At 38.5% G+C, this 25,907-nt stretch overlaps 1 protein-coding gene across 1 annotated transcript in view; it reads left to right on the plus strand.

Moving 5' to 3' along the window:
• Positions 1-21,767: 21,767 nt before the first annotated feature.
• The window catches only part of LOC126162450 (protein BUD31 homolog), a 47,991-nt gene continuing 43,851 nt past the window's right edge, over positions 21,768-25,907 (plus strand). The window contains exons 1-2 of the mRNA XM_049918967.1: positions 21,768-21,877; positions 21,982-22,096. Coding sequence (XP_049774924.1) covers positions 22,003-22,096 — 94 coding nt within the window. The 5' untranslated portion in view covers positions 21,768-21,877; positions 21,982-22,002. The remainder of the gene's footprint in view (positions 21,878-21,981; positions 22,097-25,907) is intronic.

The following is a 25,907-nucleotide window of genomic DNA, read 5'->3' on the forward strand; positions in this document are numbered from 1 at the left end:
CATTGTCCGTTTTATCAAGACGATGGATTTTTTCGCAAATTTATGCCTATCTTTGCAGGGCTAGTGCACCGCTAAATCAGTTGAGGCAGAAGTACAAGAAGTTCGTATAGGTTGAGAGCCAAAAAACCTCTTTTGAATCCTTGAAGAGTGTACATAGTGATGTGCTGGCACTAGGGGTACCTGGATTCATCCTCTCCTTTATCATGCAGACTGACATGCTGTGTTCTGGTATCGTGGCAGTGCGATTGTAGGAACAAAGGGGTGAACACAAGCCATGCATTGAGGGCACTCCTTAGTCTCGAGTTGCACTGCTCTGGCTGTTTTACCTGGATCTCAGGAGATTCTGACTTGGATGTTGGCCCACCAGCGTAAAACTGGCTGAGTAGCACGATGGGCTAGGAATTTCGTCATTTCAGTTAGATGTGATGCGGCTGAGACTGTTTGTGTTCATTTTAAAGTACTAAAAAAACCGCTGTTCACCATGAGAATTTACTATGTCCCTGTCTGTTATAGTGTTTGAGTGATTTGGATGTCTCCAGAAATTAGCTTGTCCAGTGTGCTTAGGCACTGGCAGTTGCAATAGGTTAAACTAAAAGGCGCCACTGACTGTAGTTCGGGATGTCATGTATGAGTACCGTCGGGTAACTGTATGAAAAGCTTGTGGCAGCATAACATCACTGACTCAGTAAAAGCAAGATCACTGCCCTTTGAGTCAGTCGAAGTGAGCATGCTCTGTATGCTCACAATGATTACATGAGTTATGTACATTGTGCATACAAGTAAATAGTGTGGAAATAGTCTCTCTATAGTGTGCCAATAATCTGCTATCACACTGCTGGTACCCAATTTTCCACAAGTTCATATGCATTTAACTGAGATTGTTCTATATCATTAAGTCTGTTGTTTCTTGCTTAAAGAGAATTCAGAGCCTTATGTTTAAGTGTTGTTATTTATTTTTTCTTAGTTATTCACAACTGTGTTCTTGGAGACTTTAAAGATCTTTGGACTCCATGGATTTATTATGGCTATTCTTGTTGAAGGGTGTGTAAAGCTTCATATTTAACTTTATGGTAACTGTTCTTCTATGGTTTATCATGGCCGTTTGTTCAGAAAGTAAATTGTACCTACTTTGTCTGACAGGTTGTTCCAGCCGTTGTTACTTAAATGATAGTACAGTCTTATGTCCATTATGTTGTTGTGTGTTCAACTTTGGCCAGTCAGAACCATTTTTCTTAAGAAGTTTAATTTACTTAGCTGGTGGTTGATAACTAGAGGGTACTGAATGCTATGTTACATTCCCTTTAAATATTTAATCTGTTTTTACTGGTCAATCACATTCATCCATGTTTATTGAAAATTTGCATATTCGTATACTAATACTGCCAGTCATGACCATACTCTCAGTAAAATTGCATCTTGCATTATGTAAGTTACTTAGCTGTTGGTTAATTGCAGCTGTGTGCTTAGGGCCGGTTTTACAATCTTGGGATAAATCCAGCGATAGCTAACCGAGGAGTAGGTTATTCCCGAAATTGCGGTTATCTCCAGTTAAATTGGCATCAACTGAAGAGCACTCTGGGTTTTCGTGTATGTCTTTTCATATTTACTTAGTTGTCATCTGCAGAAGTAGCGTGTCAAATATGACTGACAAGCGTTACAGATCGCAAAACTATTCGCTTGTGGGTACTCTGAGTCTGGGACATACTGCAAATGAGTTCAAGTGTGTAATGGAAAACACGAAAACTGCTGCACTCTCATTCAATAAAAATATTAGTGCGAATCATTTAACTAAATTGGTAGGGTACTTACATGAACAACAATATAATAATCTATATTGAGACTAGTTAAAAGGATCAGGTGTTTGTTGTTTGACCAGTAAGCAATCTTTCTAGGTTTTCGAATAAATTATGGAAAAGAATATGCAACAGTTTCCATTCACAAACAACTTCACATAGATCGACAGAGCACCTACATCAGATGTAAGGATTTTTGTGCGTGTGTTAAAGAAACACGTAAATATTATACCCAGAAAAGGTAGCAGAGGCTACAGATTGTTGGTGTTGCATACGTGAAGTGTAAGTTCCAAATTGTGTACAGTGAAATAAATGATTTCATAAAGTTGTCAACTGAAAGATGCTACAATCAATTTGATTCAGATGCAACATCTCTATAAACAATAGTACACAATCAAATGTAGCTGTATGGCAGATTGTAAATTTTAAGTAGGTGCATAATATAGAAGTAGCTGTGAAATATGGTCAGCTTTGTGGAATAGTTGGTCGAATCAGTCCCTATAAGAAAGTGTGACAACACAGCCATAATGGCGATTGATTTTTACTGAAAATTCTGAGAGGTGTTACTGTCTAGCTTGCTGTTGTATTTGCATCTTAGAATGATTAATCTATTATAGGAGCAATGGGCGTTCTACTGGAAATACACTTGCAAAATTATTGAACACTATTTGTGCATCCACTTTTGTGGTTCTTGGACATATATAAATCCTGTTTCTATGATGAGGTGATCGTTAATTACATTGAGTGTATATATGAAGAATAAGATGCCAACATTAACAATAAGCAACCATTATCCTTTTAACAATCATGGGATAGAAATGTACCTATGCCTCATATCAAACTGGAGGCTGTTGTTTTTGTATCTCCCCCTAAATGTTTGAGGAACAGCAACTATTTCATAGATAATTTTGTCTTGTACAATCATCTCTAACAGGTGTATGTAATCTGGGAGAGAAGGAGCAGTAACTGGTGGCATGACACATTCACTGTGTTCTTCCTGCCTTCCTGCACTCATCTCAGTTTACAACTGTCAGTTTTGTTTTCAAAATAAAAATACCTGTTCTCAAATGTGAAAGAATTAGCAGAGTTGCAGATGGTGCTGCTTCAAAAGTAGTTTGACAGGAACCAGAAAATGGAGGAAGAACTGTACAGGTTAAAAAAGAATATACTCAAAATGGGGATCAAAAAATAAAAATTAAAACAAATGATTTCATAGTAAAAGTATATTAATCTATGTACATTTGTTTACTTTGTTTTCATTTAATTACAACAGAGCACTGAAAAATTAAAAAAAACTAACTCTTCTGCAAGTTGTCCAAGGCATACACATCCTTTTAATAATCCTGCTGGCTGTCCCCTGCCAGAAGCAATTAAGTCTCCAGTGGACAAAAGGAAATCACCAGAGGTAAAATATCTCAGTGTCTGTAGAAGCTGGTTCATTTGTGGTACAGAGTCATTTCTGAAAGAAAGAAAAGAATGACACAAGACATTTCAAGAGAAATTTAAAATTGTGACTTGCCAGTCACTCCTTCAACTGTTATGTTTATGTAGATTCAACAACTAAAGATTCGTATTAGTTGAATGATGTGCACCTATTTCTTATAACACAAAGATAACAGTTATGTAGTGGATGGGTGCCAGGAGTTGCCGTATTAAAACCTGGCGAGAACTTTCTAAATGATTTACTCGTTTCCATTACAGAGCTTCGTTCACCTCAGTCTGCGTCACAGGCCCTGCATTGCTGAGGACGTACAACCAGTGGCCTGTGCAACGCAACGCTGTGTCGTGCTGGCCTTGTTTGCCAGCTGTAGAGTTCCGATTATGTCAGGATGGCTGCACCAGCAGCCGACTCAGCGGCCACCGTCCACGTTGACTCCGCGCTGCTCCGCCAGGAGATGTAGTCCGACCCTGCTGATGCTTCTTCCTCGGCTGGCATAGCTGGGAACATGGCAGCAACGACCGCCCGCGATCCGGAGTCTGAATCTGCAGTCCTCACCATGGAAGTCTCCGGCGTGTGTCAGAAACCGAAACGACTGCCCGTGGCAGCGACCCAAAGAGTGGCCCATCCTGGCTGGCTGCGGCCCTGTGTCGGCCTCAGAGGGTCGAACCAACGACCCGCTGTGGACTGAGATGCTGTTGCCCCATCTGTTGCTGTGTGTAGCCCGGCAGTGTGACATGCGCTGCCACCAAGGAGAGTTGCCATACTTGAATGAATCTCGTTAGAAAATGGCACCTATTTATACTTGTCTGCACGCCTCGGTTTCTCTAACACACCGCTCTGAGTCATGTACGCCCCACACCCTGGTTGTGCCAGTGGGCCCCTTCTGCCTATAGCTTGCAACATGTGAACCGCTGCATTTACTCTTTTCAGCGATTCGATGGCCCCTGTGGCCTCCATTCCACTTCGCAACTGCTGGTCTGTGTCACTTACTGCAATCCAACCCGCATCTGGCTGTGACTTGTGCGCTCCGAAATATTGCACCAAATATAACTTACCTATCTTAAACTGTGGTGCTGCTACAGTCAATTTACAATAAATTTAGATGTAGTTTGACGATAACCGACCTCCATGTTATTTTTATTGTATTAAACTAAGCTTGAGAAAGCACAAATAATTTACATGTTTATGAGAATAATGCTATGTGGTGGACAATTTTGTTGCCCTGAAGCATTGACTAAATGATGGAAAGTTGTAGTCCAGTGAGGGATAAGAGTGTACAATATTTTCTGCTATAGATGTGGTTGAGTGAACCAGGAACATTAGTGTAGTATACACTTCATGTTACGTTAAACTATCATAGCCATCAGTATCAGAGAAATTGTACTTCACACAAGTACAATTTAAGATACTTCAATTCAAGTATCCTTCAACTAGCTATAATTTGATACAAAGGAGGCCTGTGAAAATAATTTGATATGGAAAGAGAGTTAAAAACATAGCATTTGGGGCATTCCTTCCACACGCTACAACAATGCAGATTCAATAACTAGATACCTGTTCTGCTCTTATGAGCTACATAGATATCTATTATTTTATGATAAATATGGGTGGGCTAATGTGGATAACACTAATAATTGAGAAACACAACAGCTATGTTCTATAACTGGGGTACATCACCTTTTTTTTTAAAAAAAGAAAATTGCTAACTTCCATCTTAATGTCTTAAGCTTAGCTTGAGTAAGCACAAGTAGTTCACAGGCTTCAGTGAATAATTGTAAATGAGTGACAATGTGGCTGGTCTAAAGCATTAATGGGCCTGTGATCCTAATATTTACACTAAAAGGCGGGAATTTGTTCTCACACTACTGTGGTGTTTACAGAAAGGGGCCTACCGGTGGCGACTAAGGCGGTCGCTCGACTGGCAGCTGCAATCAGCTGACGGGACGCAAGTGTCAACAAGTTCTGTAACTTTCCATTGGTTAGTATTGTGTAATCACTGCCTATGTTATGTGTTCTTTCCTGAGCGATCTTTAATAAAAATATGATAAACATAGAAGACGTACTTCTTCTTGAATAAGAACACGATAGTTAGTCGCGAGCCTAACACACAGTGGGAACGCGACATACACATTGGATAACAGTGGAACAATATTTTCTGCTATTGAAATAGTGTGGCTGAGTGATATTAGGACAATACTGTTTTATCAAAGTGTTTTGCAACACGAAAACTCGATAGTTTGTCTAAAACAGAAAAAGATTTTGGATAAATTCTAGTGTCCGGTTCCACTCGTCGGCTTTGACGAATGACGTCATACTTAAGGCAAAGATGCTGCTTATCTGCAATCTATGAAGGGAACGGATCATACTCGTAAACAAACGAATATAGCGTGCGATAAAATAATATTCACCTTTAACGCGATTATTATTCAATCGAATTACGTGTAAACGAGTTGAAGATAACGGAAATAAATAAGAACAGGAATGTAAAAAAATATTGTCTTATTAGAACTATTACCATAATTTATGCGAGTGGAGGGACACAGGCAACCATAAACTGTATTACGGTGTAGCTCATGGTGAAATCGTCCTATTGCAAAATTACGTTAATTATATTATTGATTATTAATTCAAACAGGAGAAGCGCAGGAAAGTTGGGTTTTTGGGTGGGGAGAAATTAAATTAGAAGAGAAGAGCGGAAAAATAAAGCGAATTATAACAAATACGTGTTAGTAACACAAAATAAGGAGAAATGAACGCTGTAAATTCTAAACAAGGCAGGAACTCAAGTAATGGAAATCCATTAAAAATCAACAAATATTGGAATTGAGCTGCAGGTCAATTCTAGTTACCGATTCCAATATTACTAACGTTACTGTAGAAGTTCAGAGAGCAACTACTAGTGCAGAAATGGTATATTTGTTGAATCTTAGAAATTAACTAACCTGGATAAAAGGATAATACAGTCGACTGAAATTCATTTTTATGAAAAGTTAAAGATCAATCACCAAACAATATTATACGAGAAGAAAAATATAATAAACTGTATAAATGAATAAACAGTGCAAAGGCGTATGTAATGGGAACAACATATCAATTCTAGTTATCAATTCCAATGTTTACAGCCGTTTTGCCATGAATCAGAAAACAACGAGTGGAAAAATCTTATTACATTTGAGACACCTGCTAGAAAAAAAACGACCCAGTTAGTGAACTATCGAAGAGAAAAAAAGATCTAATGAATGAACTATCGAACAGTTTGTAACTGGAATTGACCTACATAGTTAGTCTAGTTACCGACTCCAATGCTTGTAGCTGTTTCGTGGTAAGTCAGAGAGCAATTATGAGTGGAAAAATGTTATTACATGTAAGATAACTGCTGGAAAAATAAAGATCCAGTTAATGAACATTCGAATGATTGGAATCGGTAACTAGAATTGACCTCATATTTAGGTCATTTCTAGTTTCCCCTTTCAGGTATTACTTTTGTGCAAAACTTCAGAGAGCAATTATGAGTGCAGATATTGTATTATATTTTCCACATGTACTGCAAAAACGATGTAAGTATTGAACCATCGAATAATTGTAATCAGTGACTAGAAGTAAAATCCACATGTATTCCTCGGAAGTTCGTGATGATGGAACCTTTGTCAAAACCATATAATTTCCACAAACACTGCATTTGCAAAATTCTGCAATAACGCCAAATGATTGCAAAAATCTTATACTTGATTTACAGTCAGTCATTTTCTCAAGGAGAATTTTCGCTGTACAACTGACTCATCCATAATGAAAAGCAGTTGCGCGAGAAATTAAGATCTTATAAATCAGTGCTACTTTCATCAACAAAAGATGCGGAAAACAAATTACGATATGAAAACAAAACAATGTATATCGAATTTTAAATATAAGTGCGTAACAAGGAAATGCAGAGAAATCAGTAACGTTCATAACTACAATCTGCGGTACAAACAAAAAAACAACACACATAATGTCATTGGTCAAAGCTGACGGGTGGAATCGGACACTAGAATTAACCCAAGCTTTTAATACCAATAGTATACAGAAGTGGTGAAGCTTTGCGATTTGGTTAAGCCTATTATGGCACTGTCTGCTAAAGAAAAAGAGACAGCCCTTTCCACTAAACAGCGATTCTAACACAGTCAGATAAACAAGGCTATTTTTGCACGAATCGTCATTTTAGTGTGCCTGATTTATGCACACAACATGATGGAATTCACGAAGTGCAGAAATCAAATGCATGTTAATACGAATAAGCAGTATTAATTAAGGAGGCAGAGAAATAGTCTCACCTGTTCGTCATAAACTCCAGTTTCTCATGTACAAGATTTAAAAGACAAAGTACGGCTTCCTCTGATAAGCGAAATCTGTATAAAATTCGGAATCGGCGTCGTCTCACTTTCTTCCCATTCTCATGAAGAATTCAGCCAAAATCTCGTCATTGCTGTTTGCATCTGCTACTTTCTTGCCATCTTGAAAACTTACTGCCCATTTAAGTTCGCTAACCAGCCAGAAATCGCCAGTTAAGTTACCACGAGTTTATTCTCTGGTTAGGCCTTATTCCGTGTTTGTACAACACTTTTCTCGCGCTATTCGGAATAGAGCTTATAGTTTTAGATGGTGATTTTAACTTAATCCACTTACAGACTGGGAGACTCAAGAAATTAGGATGGGTGACAGGGACAGAGAATAATGAGAAACTGTTTTAAGTACTTTCGCCGGCTCTACTATTTTTTGCTTTGTTTTATTATTACTCGCATAACAACTAATATATGAGATAAAATATGTTGCTACGAAAAGAGCCCCGAAATACCTTTTAGTGATGCTGTGCTGTGACTTTCTTTGGATCATTAATTTTCAACAAAACAAAATATATTATGTTCTTATTATTCTGGATCTGGCTTTCTATTAAAGGAACATTTTTTCGTTACTGTAACTCGCCATAAAGTTCAACATATCTTCCTTACTTTACAGTTATTGAAAAGGTTAATGAAAATTATTTTGTTATCAATATCGATGTTACAGTACACAATGATAGTTCAACATTCAAATTTTGCAGTGGATTTTTGTTAACAGTAAGACACCAATAAGTACCACGATTAACACGAGAACATGAGACTATTATCATAGAAAAAGATGTTTTTACTATAAGGTTTGTCAGACCAGCACAGCAAGATTTCTTTTATGTTATGAAGGTAAATTATCTTTTTGCACTGTTAGTAATATATCATCAGCAGCCTGCGTCAACCTGTAAAACACATCATAAAATCTGCTGCTCTGCTCTGCAATTCCGAAATCTGAAAGAAATAATTTTAGTTCACCATTACCAGTCCTCATCTTTGCGTTTGATTGGTTTCATTTAATGCAGTTGGAATGTGGCGCGGCAGCGGTTCGTTCGTTCGTAGCGCAGCTCTGCCCCACGAATAATATTTAAATAACTGAAAATGTCTTAAAAGGATGGGATAAAATGCCAGGCAAGCTTATTACAAATCATAATGCAAGTTTTCACTAAGTAACTCTATTCAAAACATTTAAACAGATTAAGTTATTACACACCTTTCCAAATCAATGTCTAATGGCGTCCCTCTCTCAATCTTGACAAAAGAATGCTACGCAAGCGTACAATATAACATCACAGGCTCTTCCTACTCATGTAACTACAAGAAGACGACAGAGAAATTAATGTTCGGTTATTACTATTTATAGTAGTGACATATTGTCATATTTGTTTGATATTTAATAAGTATCTCTGTGGCGGTTTCAGTACTCGCCGACACAGATATTATTTAAAAAAATCAATACATAATTCTATACAAGAACAAAACATGACACATAATTCTTTCTCTTTATTACATAAAGTTCACACAATCGTTGTCCACGCAATTACAATCATCCAGTTCAATTATTCTTTTCTCCTTTTCTTTTCTACCACATATAATATGCCTTTTGCTAAGAGACGTTACAGTACCATATCTGAAAATTACCTGAAGTAGTTAATCACAGAATCAACCAATGAAGGTTACATCTTAGAACTGCTGGTAACAAACTGATATGAACTCTTCGACCTAGTTAGTATAAATCAGGGAATCAGTGTTCACAAGGCCATTACAACATCACTGAATACATCTGTAAACAGAAATAGAAAGAAAGTTAGGAAAACCTTTCTGTTTAACGAGAGAGACAAGAGATAGATTGCAGATTGGCTTACAAGTAGGAAGTCATCACGAAACTTTCATCTCCAGCGCAGACAATGTTGGGCATCAATGGACAAAGTTCAAGAGCACCATATAACATCCTTTAGAAAAGTGTGTTCTGAATAAAATTGTGAGGGATGTAAAAGAGCTACCGTTGTTCAACAACTTTGTAGGAAGGTGCTATGAAAGCAAAGATAGCTTCACTGTACATTTAAATGTAGCTAAAGCCTCAAACTGAACAAAGCCAAAATTAGTGTAAGGAGTACTATGAATGAAGCGTTCAACAAATATAAAATTAAAACTCTGTCTATCAACTGAACAGAAAATCCTAAGAAGTTCTGGCCTTTTGTTAAATCAGCTGCCGATTGAAGTCATCTGTTCATACATCCTGTGACCATAATTGCATTTGAACAGAGAATGGCACACAAAGGGCTGAAACACTAAACATCTTTTTCCAAAACTGTTTGCTGGAGGAATATCGCAGACTAGTTCCTCCTTTAACTGTCGCACAAACGACAAAATGATAGATATCGAAATAAGTGACCAAGGGATAAAAAAGCAACTGAAATCACTCAATAGAGGAACTGCCACTGGACTTGACAGGATGCCAATTCAACTCTATACAGAGTATGCTGTAGCGGGACTTTGAATTTCGCCACGCTACACTCGTTCCCTCAGATATAAATTATACCATCGCAGCGGTATGAGCGCTCGATGGCAGAGAAAATATATAAGTAAATGAAGGTACTAAAATTGTAACTCTATTTGTTTTCTATCCGTCTTTTGTCTCTGGAGAGCGGAAGCTTAACTTACTTATTAGCTAGTCTTGGTCGATTAAGACGAAAAAACTTATTAATGTGCAGATGTATTGTGGAAGTTTGTGTGGTTGGAGGATGGAGGCAGCAAAATAAAATACATTGCATTTAATATCAAGACGATTTTGATTTGTATACATTAGTAATTCCTGGACAATTAAATTTATTGCATAATTTCGGAGCAGCTACTACTTTTCATGCAGAAATGAAGTAGGTGATTTTTGAAGACCTGGACGCCGCACGAAAGAAGACATGTTAACATGGTAAAGTATGAACTCTTATCTATGCCATTTCCCCCCATTAATCATATTTTGTTATTCTCTGTTCTCTTTCAAATAATTTTTGTAGTGAAATTTGGTTTGACTTTGGCTCAGAAACGCCACAAGGACCACCCCAACAATAGCTTTTCCGAATCACGAAGTCCGATAACTTTTCTGTAATACGAAGTCCGATTTTCATTTCATTCTTTCCCTTTTTCACGGTCATTACCGATTTTAAAACCCCCTCTTTATTCACCATTTCTTCCCACATTTTCAACCTTTTCTTTTCTTCTCTTTTTCTTTTTTATTAACCACTACAATGCGAAAGAACTTGTTCTCTTCTAGCAGCAGTGTACTGTAGGTCTCTAGAGCAGAGAAATGTTCCTAAAGATTGGAAAAAAAGCACAGGTCATTCCTGTTTTCAAAAAGGGTCGAAAGAGCAGATACCCTGTATCTCTGACGTCGGTCCATCGTAGAATTTTGGAATATCTTTGATGCTGGCTTTTTATCTTATTTCTGGAGACCGAAAATCTCATGTGTAGGAACCTACACAGGTTCTGAAAACAATGAACCTGTGAAACTCAGCTCACTCTGTTCCTCCATGAGACCTACAAAGCAGTAGATACAGGTGCTCAGCTAAATGTCATTTTCCTTGTCTTCTGGAGGCATTGGGATACAGTTCCACATTGCCACCTAATGAACAAAATACGAGACCAACTGTGTGATCGGATTAAAGAGTTTGAAGCAAAGAGAAAACAGCATATCATTTAGTACATAGAGAATCTTCAGACGTAAACATAACTTCAGATGTGCTCTAGGGGGGGGGGGTGTTTCAGGACCACTGCTTTTCATAATATTTGTAAATGCACTAGTAGATAACGTCGAACGTTCCATGAGGCTCTTCACAGATGATGCTTTTGTATACAGAGAAATCTCGACGCAATAGAATTGTAGCGAAATGCAAGAATATCTGTAGAGGAGTGGCAACTGACCCTCAACATAAACAAATGTAACCTATTGCGAATAAATAGAAATATATTGCTTCTTCCTAGGAATTTCTTGTCAAAGGACCATCAAGACAAAATTAGAGAGCTTTGAGCCCACACAATGAATTACCAGCAGTCGCTCTTCCTGCAAACTGTAACTGGCTGGAACAGGAAAAGGGGAAGTGACATTGGTGCACCAAGTACCCTCTGCCACATGCTGCACGGTGGCTTGGAGAGTATAGATGTAGATTTAAATGTAGATGCAACTTATGATGTTAGCAGATGATGTGACTGTCAATATTTCCTTCCTGGGGAACCTTGGTGTCGTGTGAGGTCTGTTGATGGGCTATATGAATACTGATACTTGGAATGCATTGCGGGAAGGTGATGTGATAGCCAGTGAGAAACTGTGTTTTGACGTTATTAGTTACATAAGATAAAAACAAAATAGATAAGGTAAAAAAACTGTATTTATTCCCTTATAGTTAGTTACTTTCATGTTCCACAGATCATTTTGCACAATAAATCGTCATGATGTGGAATGAGTCATTTTAAATTCATATTCCAAATTAATTCGTAAATCTATTGGTGTTCTAAACATCACCATATAATAATTATTTATCCCCCAAAATGAAAAAAAGTTATAAAAATTGAGTTATCAATTCCTACCCACCACCTTTTACACATTACATACATAGAAATTCTTCTACAGAATGGAAGGAGTTGTCAAGCAGAAACTTTTTCAATTTATTTTCAAATTTTATCTTGCTATCTCTTAGACATTTTATATCACTGGGTAAGTGGCCAAAAATTTTTGTTGTAACGTTGTGCACCCCCTTGTGTGCTAAAGAAAACCTTAATTTTGAGTCATGAATGTCATTTTTTCTTCTAGTATGGTAATTATGTACCTCATTGTTCCTTTTGAACTGTAGTGGATTATTTACAACAATCTTCATGACGGAATAAGTATACTGTGAAGCAGTAGTCAGAATGCCCAATTCCTCAAACAGATGTCTACAAGATTATCGTGAGTGAGCACCACATATTAATATTATTCTTACAGCACGTTTCTGGGCATTGGAGACACTCTTTCTTAAAGATGAGTTATCTCAGAACATTATTCCATATGACATTACTGAATGAAAATAAGCAAAATATGTCAACTTACAGATTTCTCTCTCCCCAAAATTTGCTATGATTCAAAGTGCAATGTGGCTGAACTAAGTTGTTTTATGAGTTCCAAAATTGTTTTATTTTTCAATTTAAATTCTCACAAATATGCAGATCTAAAGATTTTGAATTTTCCACCCTACGTATTATATCATCTCCATGTGTTACACTTATCACTGGTGCAGTGCCCCTAGAGGTCCAGAACTGAATATGATGTGTCTTTGTGAAATACAAGGTGAGAGCATACGCAGAAAACCAGTCAGTGAGGCTTTTGAAAACTTTGTTTACCATTTCTGAATGTATACTGGGAATGATTACAATATTGCTGTCATCTGCAAAACGAACTAATTCTGCCTGTTGTACATTAAACGATAGATCATTTACATATATGAGAAACAGTAGAGGATCTAAGATTGAGCCTTGGGGAATCGCATACATGACTTCTCCTCAGTCAGAATTATGTCCCTGGATTCTGTTGGTTGAATTACTACTAAGTACAGCTTTGTCCTGTATGAGGAGGAGACAAATTCAAAGAGGTAGGGTCTATTAATCAATGGCAGTTCAAACATATGGTGAATAACGGTACCCCTTAGGGTAATGGCAGCAAGGGCCAGGAAGGATCATTAGGTGGACTCAGCGTGTGCGCCTGGGGGCGTCATTCATCATTCTGAAGAAGCTATTCTGGCAGCTATTGAGGAAACACGATACAACCATCTGCAGACTGCTGCACACATTGGAGAATATGAGATCTGTCGTCTAGGCTCTGAGGTCTAATTTGGATCATTCCAGTGATTGGCAGAGAAGGTTGAGAAGACCAGGCTCGTGCATGGAGTTTCAAAACAGATCAAAATTTGCCGTATTGACCCCAGAACTGATCATGTCACCCTGGTTCTGAGTCCAGTAGAAGGACTGAACCAAAGACTTTGAAGGTTCTGAGACAAATTATGTTGTGCATTCCTGGACTTGAACTGCAGGATGGAGAAATGTAGGGCCCCCTATTAAAAGTAGGGCCCCCTAAATGTGTCATGTGTGCACTACACATCAGAGGCTGTTACCCGAGTAGCTGACTGTGTGGGTGGTGCACACAAGGGTTTGTTAGACCAGGTAAGTCTCCTTCGGGTCCAGGAAGAAACAGCTGTAGAAGACCCAGAAGTGTTAGTGCAAGATCCAAAGGAATGCCCATTACAGAACAAAGTAGTAAAACCTTAACAGTTTGCTGCCAAAGCATTCACAACAAAGTTCCAGTTCCTAGTATCCTGAAAAGCAATGAAGCTTACATAATAGTTGAACAGAAAGCTGGCTAAAACCTGCAGTTGATAGCAGTGAGATTTTTGAGGAGAATTTAACTTATATCGAAAGGAAGGGCTAACATAAAATGGAGGTAGTGCATTGTTGCAGTAGGCAAGACACTCAAATCCACAGAGATACATAATGGAGTTGCATGTGAGAGTGTTTGGGCGAAATTCAGTATCACGGGTGGACATAAAATTGTAATTGGTGCCCCCTATCAACAACTTAACTGACTTAACTGTAAACTTCAGAGAAACACTCAGTTCGCTTGTGCATAAGTTTCCTGTTGTTGTTATTGTTGTGGTCTTCAGTCCTGAGACTGGTTTGATGCAGCTCTGCATGCTACTCTATCCTGTGCAAGCTTCTTCATCTCCCAGTACCTACTGCAACGTACATCCTTCTGCTTAGTGTATTCATCTCTTGGTCTCCCTCTATGATTTTTACCCTCCACGCTGCTCTCTGATGCTAAATTTGTGATCCCCTGATGCCTCAGAACATGTCCTACCACCCAGTCCCTTCTTCTTGTCAACTTGTGCCACAAACTCCTCTTCTCCCTAATTCATTTTATTCAATACCCCCTCATCAGTTATGTGATCCACCCATCTAATCTTCAGCATTCTTCTGTAGCACCACATTTCGAAAGCTTCTATTCTTTTCTTGTCCAAACTATTACCGTCCATGTTTCACTTCCATACATGGCTACACTCCATACAAATACTTTCAGAAACGAATTCCTGACACTTAAATCTATACTCGATGTTAATAAATTTCTCTTCTTCAGAAACACTTTCCTTGCCATTGCCAGTCTACATTTTATATCCTCTCCTTCGACCACCATCAGTTATTTTGCTCCCCAAATAGCATAATTCCTTTACTACTTTAAGTGTCTCATTTCCTAATCTAATTCCCTCAGCATCACCCGACTTAATTCGACTACATTCCATTATCCTCGTTTTGCTTCTGTTGATGTTGATCTTACATCCACCTTTCAAGACACTGTCCATTCCGTTCAACTGCTCTTCCAAGTCCTTTGCTGTCTCTGACAGAATTACAATGTCATCGGCGAACCTCAAAATTTTCATTTCTTCTCCATGGCTTTAATACCCACTCCGAATTTTTCTTTTGTTTCCTTTACTGCTTGCTCAATATACAGATTGAGAACATCGGGGATACGCTACAACCCTGTCTCACTCCCTTCCCAATCACTGCTTCCCTTTCATGTCCCTCGACTCTTATAACTGCCATCTGGTTTCTGTACTAATTGTAAATAGCCTTTCGCTCCCTGTATTTTACCCCACCACCTTTAGAATTTGAAAGAGAGTATTCCAGTCAACATTGTCAAAAGCTTTCTCTAAGTCTACAAATGCTAGAAACGTAGGTTTGCCTTTCCTTAATCTTTCTTCTAAGATAAGTCGTAAGGTCAGTATTGCCTCACGTGTTCCAACATTTCTGCGGAATCCAAACTGATCTTCCCCGAGGTCGGTTTCTACCAGTTTTTCCATTCGTCTGTAAAGAATTCGTGTTAGTATTTTGCAGCTGTGACTTATTAAACTGATAGTTCGGTAATTTTCACATCTGTCAACAACTGCTTTCTTTCGGATTGGAGTTATTATATTCTTCTTGATGTCTTGGGGTATTTCGCCTGTCTCATACATCTTGCTCACCAGATAGTAGAGTTTTGTCAGGACTGGCTCTCCCGAGGGCGTCAGTAGTTCTAATGGAATGTTGTCTGTTGCCTGATCATACTGTATTTGTCAGGGGAGGCTTTAATCACCCAGCATCCAGTTTGGAAAATTACAATTCTGTTAGTGGTGAGTATGAGAAGACATCCTTCGAAACATTACTAAGTGCCTTCTCTGAAAACTACCTAGGACAGATAGTTCAGAACCCCATTCATGACAGAAATATTTTAGATTCTGTTAGTGGTGAGTATGACAAGACATCCTTTTAAACATTACTAAGTGCCTTCTCTGAAAACTACCTAGGACAGATAGTTCAGAACCCCATTCATGACAGAAATATTTTAGATTCTATGTAAAACATACCTGACCTCTTTGAGGATGTCTGCATGGAAACTGGTATCAGTGAACATAGTGTGGTTATGGCAACAATGGCTACTAAAATACAGGGAACAACTAAAACGAGCAGAAAGTTACATATGTTCAGTAAACTAGATAAAAAAAACAGCAGTCTCATATCTCAATGAGGAACTTGAAACTTTTAACATAGGATGGGATCATGCAGAGGAAGCATGGCTCAAGTTTAAAAGTATGGTTGGTTATGCACTGTATAGATATGTACCCAGTAGAACAATCCATAATGGGAAGGACCCTCTATGGTGTACAGTCTCTGTAAAGAAACTTCAAAAAGGAACAGAGACAACTGCATAATAAATGTCAAACGAAGTATAGGGCTGTAGATAGAGAGATGCTGAATGAAACATGTTTGTCAAGGCAGCAATGCGTGACTAACATAGCAAATTACTGTCAAGTTATCTTTCGTAAAATCCAAAGAAATTCTGGTTTTATGTAATAGCTGAAAGTGGTATCAAAGTTAGTGTCCAGTAACCCGTAAATGACGTAGGAACTGAAACTGACGGTAGCAAAGCGAAGGCATAAAAGTGTGACTCGGTTTTCAAATGCTCATTCATAAAGAAAAACCAAGGATAATCATGCCACTACAATTCTTGTACCACTGAAGAGATGAGTGAAGTAGATATTAATATCAATGATGTTGAGAAATAGCTGAACTTCTTGAAAATGGACAGTGTTACAGTCCCCAAAGGAATCTGTAGCAGATTATATATGGAATTTGCTGTTGAGTTAGTCCCTCTTCCAACTATAACCTATCATATATATGACAAACAAAAAAAACGTGCCCAGTAGTTGTAAGAAAACACTGGCCACACCTGTCTGCAAGAAGGGTGGTAGAAGTGATTCACAAAATTACAGTCCACTATTCTTCAGACTGATTTGTTGTAGAATCTTAACATATTTTAAATTCAATCTTAAGGAGACATGTCGAACAGAGTGACCTCCTCCATACCAACCAGCATGTGTTCAAAATACATCAATCGTGTGAAAACCCAACTCATACTTTTCTCATATGACATACTGAATGCCTTGCGTCCAGGCAGTCAGAGAGGTGCAGCGTTTCCTAATTTTCGAAACATTTTTGCCTCAGTACCAGTTCTACACTTATAATCTAAAGTATGATCGTATGGGGTATCCAGAGAAATTAGCGAATGGATTGAGGATATCTTGATAGTGAGGACACAGCGAGCTATCTTTGATGGAGAGTTACCGGCACAGGTAGTATGTAATAATTTCGGCGTGCCCCAGAAGTGTGTAGGGACCCTTGCTATTCATCTTGTACAGTAATGACCCTACAGACAGTATTAATAATAATCTCAAACTTTTTGCAGATTATGCAGTTATCTATAATGAAGTACTGTCTGAAAAAAGGAGCATGAAACTTCAAAGTGATGCAAACATTGGTAACTTGGTTTAAATGTTCAGAAACATAAAACTGTGCACGTCACAAAACGAAAAAACGTAACAGCACATGGCTATAATGTCAATGCCTCACAGGAGGAATTGGCTAACTCATTCAAATGTATGTGTGTAACAGTTTGTAGGCATAATAAATGGAATGATCACATAGGCTCAGTCATGTTGAAGGAGGCAGTAGACTTCAGTTTTTTGGTAGAGTACTGGGAAATACGATAAGTCTTCAAAGGAGTTTTCTTACAAATCACTCTTGCAAATCATTCTACAATATTGCTCAAGTGTTTGGGTCCCATACCAAATAGGACTAATAGTGGAAACTGAATATGTATGTACAGAGAGGCCAGCACGAATGGTCACAGGTTTGTTTGACCCTTGGGGGAGTATTACAGACATGCTGAAGAAACTGAACTGGCAGACTCTTGAAGATAAACGTAAACTATCCCGAGAAAGCCTAGTTATAATGTTTCACACACAGGCTTTAAATGATGACTCTCATAACGATCGTGAGGATGAGATTAATTTACTTATAGCACGTATGAATCCGCGCTCCACACATGAATGGGGCGGGAAAACCTAATACTGGTAGGCCCTACAGTGGAACGTACCTTCTGCTATGCACTTCACAGTGGTTAGCGGAGTAAGGATGTAGATGTAAACATAGACTTGACGTGGTGGTCCATAGTGTGAAGCGTTCTTTAATGTTTAACAAATTAACTTAACGTTTCATCTATCAGTTCAACGTATTTTTTCGATCTTAAATGTGTGCCTAACCATGCTGAACCTTAGCGTAGGTTAATTTTTAGTAATAGAGCCTCCTAATTCTGCATTATATGTTATTCTGATATTTCATTTACTTGCATACAGTTCTCATCTAGGTAACACATGTAGTAGGATGCACCTTTGACACTGTCAAGTGCTGTGGTAAGTTGCTTCTAATTCACGCGTTTTGCTACTTGGTTCACACAGTTTCCAACACAGTCTAACATAACAGTCGCGAAACTTCGCCTCAATTTTGTTGCCTACCGCGGCAGCATCGCCCCAAGCGGCCAGTAAGTTAAACTGTGAGTTCGGCGCAACCGTGAAAACGAACAGTGGTTGTTTATTTTGATTTCTACACTGGCTATTACAAGCGGGAGCTTTTGTAGCGCAATAAATTGCAGCAACAACAAGAAGAAGGCACCACAGTTGTCTTTCTTTAGGTTTCCTAAGGATCCTGAGAGGTATATAACATCATGTTACTAAACTGTATCGTCAGGATTCACTCGCAAACTATATGTGTATTAATGATTAATGTTTTGTTTTAAGAGCAGAAAATGGCTAGTTGATAGCAGTCGAGAAGACCTTATGAAAAAAAGACCTGGTTTACCTGTATAATAATATTAATTTTTGTTCGCTACATTTCGAACAAAACCAGTTCATGAACGCAGACAATAATAAACTTATGTGGAAAGTAGTAGATCCCAAATAATCCACCTCAACTGACGATGAAGAGGAAACTGCCACAAAGATTCGACAATCCATCTAAAGCTGTAAAACATTCCTATGATACAGAAGCATGTAGAGTTCGACTCTACATGTATCAGTCCCGGATTCGTGTTAATCGTCAACACAGATCTGCTTTGACGGTGAAGTGGCTAGATTAAGTGCAGGTATTCGTGTCTTACAAATGCGTAATGTTTGGTTTGTATTTCATTCACTTCTGTTGTTAGTCACTTACTTTTCCTTGCTTCCTTCTTGTGACATTATTTTGTTGGGACCCTGTTCACTGACATTGTTTGAAAATTATTCAAATATTTGGTTTTGCGTGAAATTTAATATAATCAGCTCATTATAATGTTCTCAACGTATTTCTCCCACTATTTGGCAGTTGCTTGTGCACTTAGAATAATATAAAGATGAAGGTTGTACCTGTGGCAACGCGATAATGACAAGCACAGTAACGCCACAGTCTAACACAACAGTCGCGACACTCACTGCTGTAAAAGTTGTTGCCGTTTGACAGATGGAGCGACACTAGCGCTCCAAGCGGCAGGTACGGTCAACGTCAGACGCGTTGTAAGTTTGTTTACATCCATTTCCTACGTAATTTCCGAATTATTCGAGTTATTTTCTTGCCTCCAAGAGTTTGTTTAGTATCGGAAGACAGATATTATTCAATTAATGATTCTAAAATAAGCGCAAGTATGGACAAAAATCATGTTTAGAGTGGCAAGCTACAACACATTCGTGAAGAAACACTTGTGACATTGGACAGAATTGCAGCTTACCACGTTGATATCAAAAGAATATAAACACACAGATTCACATATAAGAAGCACAGACATGTACCTCAACATGCAAAAGCGATCGACAGCTCGTTTATCGTTCTGTAGGCCTACTGTGTGTGTCATTGTTGCCTGTTGCCACAAGTACGACCTTAATCTTTATATTATTCAAAGTGGGTAAAGCAACTGCCAAATAGTGGCATAATTATGCTGAAAACATTATAATGAGCTGATTCCATTACATTTCACGAAAAACCAAATATTTGAATAATTTTCAACAATCTGTCTGTAGGCACTTTCCTTGTCCAGTAATAGTTTCGCTCGATCTGCAAATTCTGACACTTCACACGCTTTTGTAAGACATGAACAGCTGCACTTAATCTAACCACTTTGTCGTCAAAGCACGTCTGTGGTGACGATTCGGACGAATCTGGCACTGATACATGGAGAGCTGAACTGGCTGCTTCTGTGTCATACGACTGTTTTACATCTTTAGATTGACTGTCGAATCTTTGTGGCAGTTTCCTCTTCATCGTCAGTTGAGGTGGCTTACTTAGGATGTCAAACAGTGTGGGTACTGCATTCCACACGAGTTTGTTATTGTCTGCGTTCATGAACTGCTTTTCTTCGAAATGTAGCGGACAAAATACAGGTAAACTGGGTCTTTCTTCATAAGGTCTTCTCGTCTGCTATTAACAAGCCATTTTCTGCTCCTAAAAAAAATTTTTTTTTTCTTTATTGTGATTTCATTCCCCTGCCCCATATGGGCAGGGGAGGGCTGTCAGCAGCACAATCCGCCGCTCTTCAGACGAGTGACACGACAACTAAAACAAGAATAAAATAATACATACATAAGGAGATAAAAAAGGGGAGCATAAAACAGAGTAAGGGGAGAAAATGGAGGTAAAAATACACTAACATGTAGACGTCCATTGGGGACAGTTAAAAAAGTCACCAGAAAGTTAAAAAAAACACAGTTGGCGATTCTTAAAACACAGAGAAGACACTGGATGCGCAGGCACAGGTTAAAAGTTGGCCACAGTATTAAAAACACTCCGAAACAACACACTTAAAACCCACTTGGAGCACACACGACGAAGAATAAAACTACCATGTGGGACCTGCCGAGGGAAAGGTCAGAGAGGATGGAAAAGGAGGGGAGAGCATGGGGCAGCTGTGGAAGCGGCGGGATGAAGAGAGGGAGCCCTGAGGAGGAGGCAGGAAGAGGGGGTTAGAGTTGGTAGGAAGGGTAGATGTCAGGGCGAAGCTCATCATCCGGGATCTGCTCCTAAAACGATACATTCCTCATTTATACACATATAGTTTGCAAGTGAATCCTGACGATACAGTTTAGTAACATGATGGTATATACCTCTCAGGATCCTTAGGAAACCTAAAAAGAGACAGCTGTGGTGTCTTCTTCCTGCTGTTGCTGCAATTTATTGCGCTACAAACGCTCCCGATGGTATAAACCATTGTGTAAATCAAAATAATCAGTCACTATTCGCTTTCACGATCGCGCCGAACTCACAGTTCAACCTACAATCCGCTTGGGGCGCTGCTGGCGCTGTAGGCAACAAAATCGAGGCGAAGTGTCGCAACTATTATGTTATACTGTGGTAACGCTACAGAACGATAAATGAGCTGTCGATAGCTTTTGCATGTTGAGGTACATGTCTGTGCTTCTTATGTGTGAATCTCTGTGTTTATATTCTTTTGATATCAATGAGGTAAGCTTCAATTGTACCCAACTTTACAAGTGTTTCTTCACGAATGTGTGGTAGCTTGCCAATCGTTTCATGGTTTTTGTCCATACTTGAGCTTATTTTAGATTCATATATGCCTTCTGATACTACACAAATCCTTGGAGGCAAGAAAATAACTCAAATACTTCGTAAATTACGTGGGAAATGTGCTTCAAAACAAACATTATGCTTACAACGCGTCTGACGTTCACCTTACTCGCCGCCTGGAGCGCTAGTGTCGTTCCATCTGTCAAACGGTAACAACTTTTGCAGCAGTGGCCAGTGAGTGTCGCGACTGATATGTTAGACTGTCGTTCCTAATTGTGCGTGTTTATTATGTAAAGAAACTGAACGCAAATAAAAAAAAGTTTCAGCGTGCAAAATTTTCAAATGTAAGCGTGTATCCTACAATCCTTGGAAGACTTGCATTAATTTGTGTTATCTTTGGTTTTGTATTATAATTTAAAAGTTAATTGTTTGTAATGTTTTGTTATAGTTAAGTACAAGTTACGTCGGAATGCCTAAAGTGCGGAGGAGCAAGAAAGCTCCACCTGAAGGATGGGAATTGATAGAGCCCACTTTGGAAGAACTAGAGCAGAAGATGAGAGAAGGTAAACAGCTGTTCTAGGAGGAGTGCAAAACATGGCCTTTGTGTATTTGATGCCAATCGTTTTCCGTAATATCGTCTTTTTACTTGTCCGTCTATTACGATTGATATGTGTTCTAGTCAGTGAGTGCGACTGATATACTGAAAGACTTGATTGTAATAGTAATGTGAGTTCCCTACTGTGTCAATCTGGTGCAGTCTGAAGAAAAAAAAAAGCTTGTTAAAATGTGGATTTGTCTGCATGTGTACTTGCGCAACCTGGGCGAATTAACATACACGTGGTATTTTCACGTGTTTGTGATTAGTGGATTTGATTCCGATTTAAAGGAATTAGGATCAAGCAGAGTAAATAAAAAAAATCTTTGAACAATGCCGACGACGTAATTCCGCGGTAGATGGTAGATATTCTGGAAAATCAGTTGAAGGGAATGGATACTGTCATTGAGTAAAGGCTACAAATTGAACATCAACAAAACATGTGTATTGATGGGTAGTAAAAATTAAGTTAGTTGGTGCTGAAGGAACCATCTTTACTGTGTAAAAGCAGTGATCAACCAAGTACGACTTCAGTTTAGATTTGAGGTGACCAATGTTTTGTATGTGTTTAATGGTTTTCCGAACCGTATATTGAAGTCTGCATTTGCTGCATATTTAATTCGATTAAATAATTAAAACTGCATGGTAAATCCATTATTGAGACATATATTCAACAACATTTACATAAAGAAGTATGTCACATTCTGATTGTGATTTTGAAAAGTTTAACTGCTTAGGACTCATTATTGACATTAGTGCACATTTCAGAATTTTCCAGTAAAACAGTACTGCAACAGCAGCAGATTGTTTTCCCATCGTGGTTTTTCATCTAATAGTTTCACACACATTGCTTTTCGTTTTACTGCATAGCATCAAGACCATCCAAGGGGCTCAGTAAGGCTCAAGCAGAGATGAACAATATATTTTACTCTATATTGCTATTGCTGTAAGTCTGTAATTGTAAAAAAAAAAAGTTTTTTTTTCTCCTTTGCTGTCACTAATGGATTTTCCACCCATTAGGTAGTAGTATCAGTGTTTGTAGTGTCATGTACATAAATATTCACTCAGAATTCTTCCCAAGTATTGAAATGCTGTAATAACAGAATTCCACTTTGAAAGACAAACAGCTTACTTTACAATTAACAATGAAAATGAGTCATTACTAAAAGGACCCAAACGTTAGTGAAAGAAAAATCGACAAACTAACAAGACCCTCATGGAATTGGAAGTGTGTTGGGTAGGGATACCTGTATTCTTATTAATACATTCAAACTTAGTACAGTGGTTTTCAATCTGAAGACTGATTTGATGCAGCTCTCCAAACTAGTGCAAGCTGTGTAAATCTCTTCATCTCTGAATAACTACTACAATCTACGTCCATTGGAACCCACATGTATTAGTTTTGCCAGCTAATGAGCAAACAGTAACCTTCAAATCTAACATGGACATTGGGCTACTCTACAGTTCAGTTTGTCTGACCACATCATCAGTTAACCCTTTTAGAGAAAGAGAGATGATGGTGATATCATGATTGAAGCAGATAGTGCCTATCTGCAACTCAGCATCTCCGCTGTACGATTTTGTAATTTTTTTTTCTTTGGCCTGCAATATCTTTGTTAGGGGACCAGATAAAAATCTGAAAATTTTGCAGCAATTAGACCTTCTGATATCAAACTTCAGTATAAATTTGAACTTCGAGGTTCAATTTCAGTGTATGAACTGATGGATAAAGTGTATCAGTTATATAATTTAAATACATCTATGATTAGTTTAAAAAGAAATGAACCAACTAATAACATTATCTTGTTCTCATCTTATTTGTTTTTACTATGTTGCTCATTGAACAACTGAGAAATTTCTTCACTCGGAGTGGGCATTAGGTTAAAAGTTCACCCACTGTTGTAAATTCCAGGGCAGACAGCTTCTTCAGTACTTTTTCTAACGGGCATCCAGACTTAATCCTTTTCAGCTTTTGTAAAGAAGTTCTTTGGTCCTGGTTGGTAGTAAAATGTAAGATAGACATCTTAGTTTTGACAGTCAATATTATCAACTTCGGCAATCCATGACTGTTTGCCATAAATGAAAGTTACTCTGTCCTTATTTTGGGTCAACAGAAACCTCCGATCTTACTCGTTGGCTTTGACCCGTGATGTAAGCGTGTTGTGGTGTGTGACGTCATTATGGCGCGGAGTTTGGTTTGTGATTGTGGCGTGTTTGTAGATGTCGTGTTGGTGTTTGTTGTGCCCTCTGGTGGTGTGTTCATGGTTTTCGTTTGTTTGGTGTGTTGGGGCCAGTTTGCTGTTGTTCAGTGGTGAGTGCTGTGTTCGTGGTTTTGAAGCGGAATTTGTATTAGTGAGTTAACGGTTTTGTGTGATGGTTAATGTAATGATAATTGCTGTACGTCGGGTGAGTTTGTTATTGAGTGTATTCTGTTGTGGTTTTTTGTTCAGGAATGGATATGAAAGACAGCATGGATAGTGCTCGGTTGAGGGCGATGATGGGCGAGACACCGTTAGAGCTGATCAAATTTCTACAGCTATGTTCGTTTGCTATGGTTTGTGGTGTTTTTTTATTTTTGTATTGGTGGATGGGATCGGGAGATTCTGTTGAGCTATATAGGTCAAGGGAAGTGTTCGATCCTAATTTATGGGATCGGGAGCTGTTGTAGATGTATGTAGGTTTAAGGGAAGTGTTTGTTTGCTATGGTTTGTGGTGTTTTTTGAGTTTTGTATTGGGGGATGTGATTGGGAGGTTCTGTTGAGCTATATAGGTCAAGGGAAGTGTTCGATCCCAATTTATGGGATCGGGAGTTACTGTAGATCTATATAGGTCAAGGGAAGTGTCTGATTTCGGATAAGAATGTGTTTTTTGGTATTTGGTCAGTTTTGTGATGTCGATTTTTTTCGTCGTTTTGCGTGGTGTTGTATGGCGGTCGGTGGCTACATTTGTGTATATTTAGTTTCTCCCCACCCAAAAACCCCCAATTTCCCACGCTTGTCCCGTTAGAGTCATTAGGCTTTTTGTGAAACCTGTGTATTTCAGTGTTTATGATACGTATGCGATGTTTTTATATCCGCCATATTGGAATTGTCGTTTATGGTCGTTTCCGCCATATTTGTGACGTCATGGGTCAAAGCCGACGGGTAAGATCGGACGCTTCTGTATTTCCCTTATTTTGATGCATCAGTGGGTACAAGTTTTCCACATTGGTGAAGTCAATATTGTGATGTTGATGTGAACTTACACTTGAGCAAGTTGTGTGACTGAAGTACAAAACAATGAAAAGATTGGGTGCCTTTAATCTTCTGACAGGTGTTGAATCGTTCCTCCAAGACATTGGCATGGAGTTCTTGTATTCTGTCACATTTTACAAATATATAAGTAATGCCTTTTACCTGTTCTTTCAAGAGTTTGAACATTTCTTGAGGTGTCAAGATCTGGTTCTCATAGGTCTGCTGCAGACTAGTTTTTGTGACAGTTAACATTGTTGTATATGTGATGCCATCACATGCATTTGTCCCATCATGAAAGGGGGGGGGGGGGAGTGTCATTCTGCATCAAGTCCTTGGTCTTCTTCATGAAAGGAGATGTTAAAATATTTTTATATTGGCTTGTAGCACTATCAGAAAAGTAGATCTCAATTGAAAAGCATGCACTGCTGTAGTATTGTGTTCACGGTATGCACTTGACACAAAAACTGTGACTCTTTCTATTATCTTGATCTTTGTAATAGAACAAAAATGGATGAACTGAGGCATGTTTGTTTACCCAGTAGTGCC

Source organism: Schistocerca cancellata, chromosome 2 (genome assembly GCF_023864275.1).
Source record: "Schistocerca cancellata isolate TAMUIC-IGC-003103 chromosome 2, iqSchCanc2.1, whole genome shotgun sequence".
Taxonomy (NCBI): Eukaryota; Metazoa; Arthropoda; class Insecta; order Orthoptera; family Acrididae; genus Schistocerca; species Schistocerca cancellata.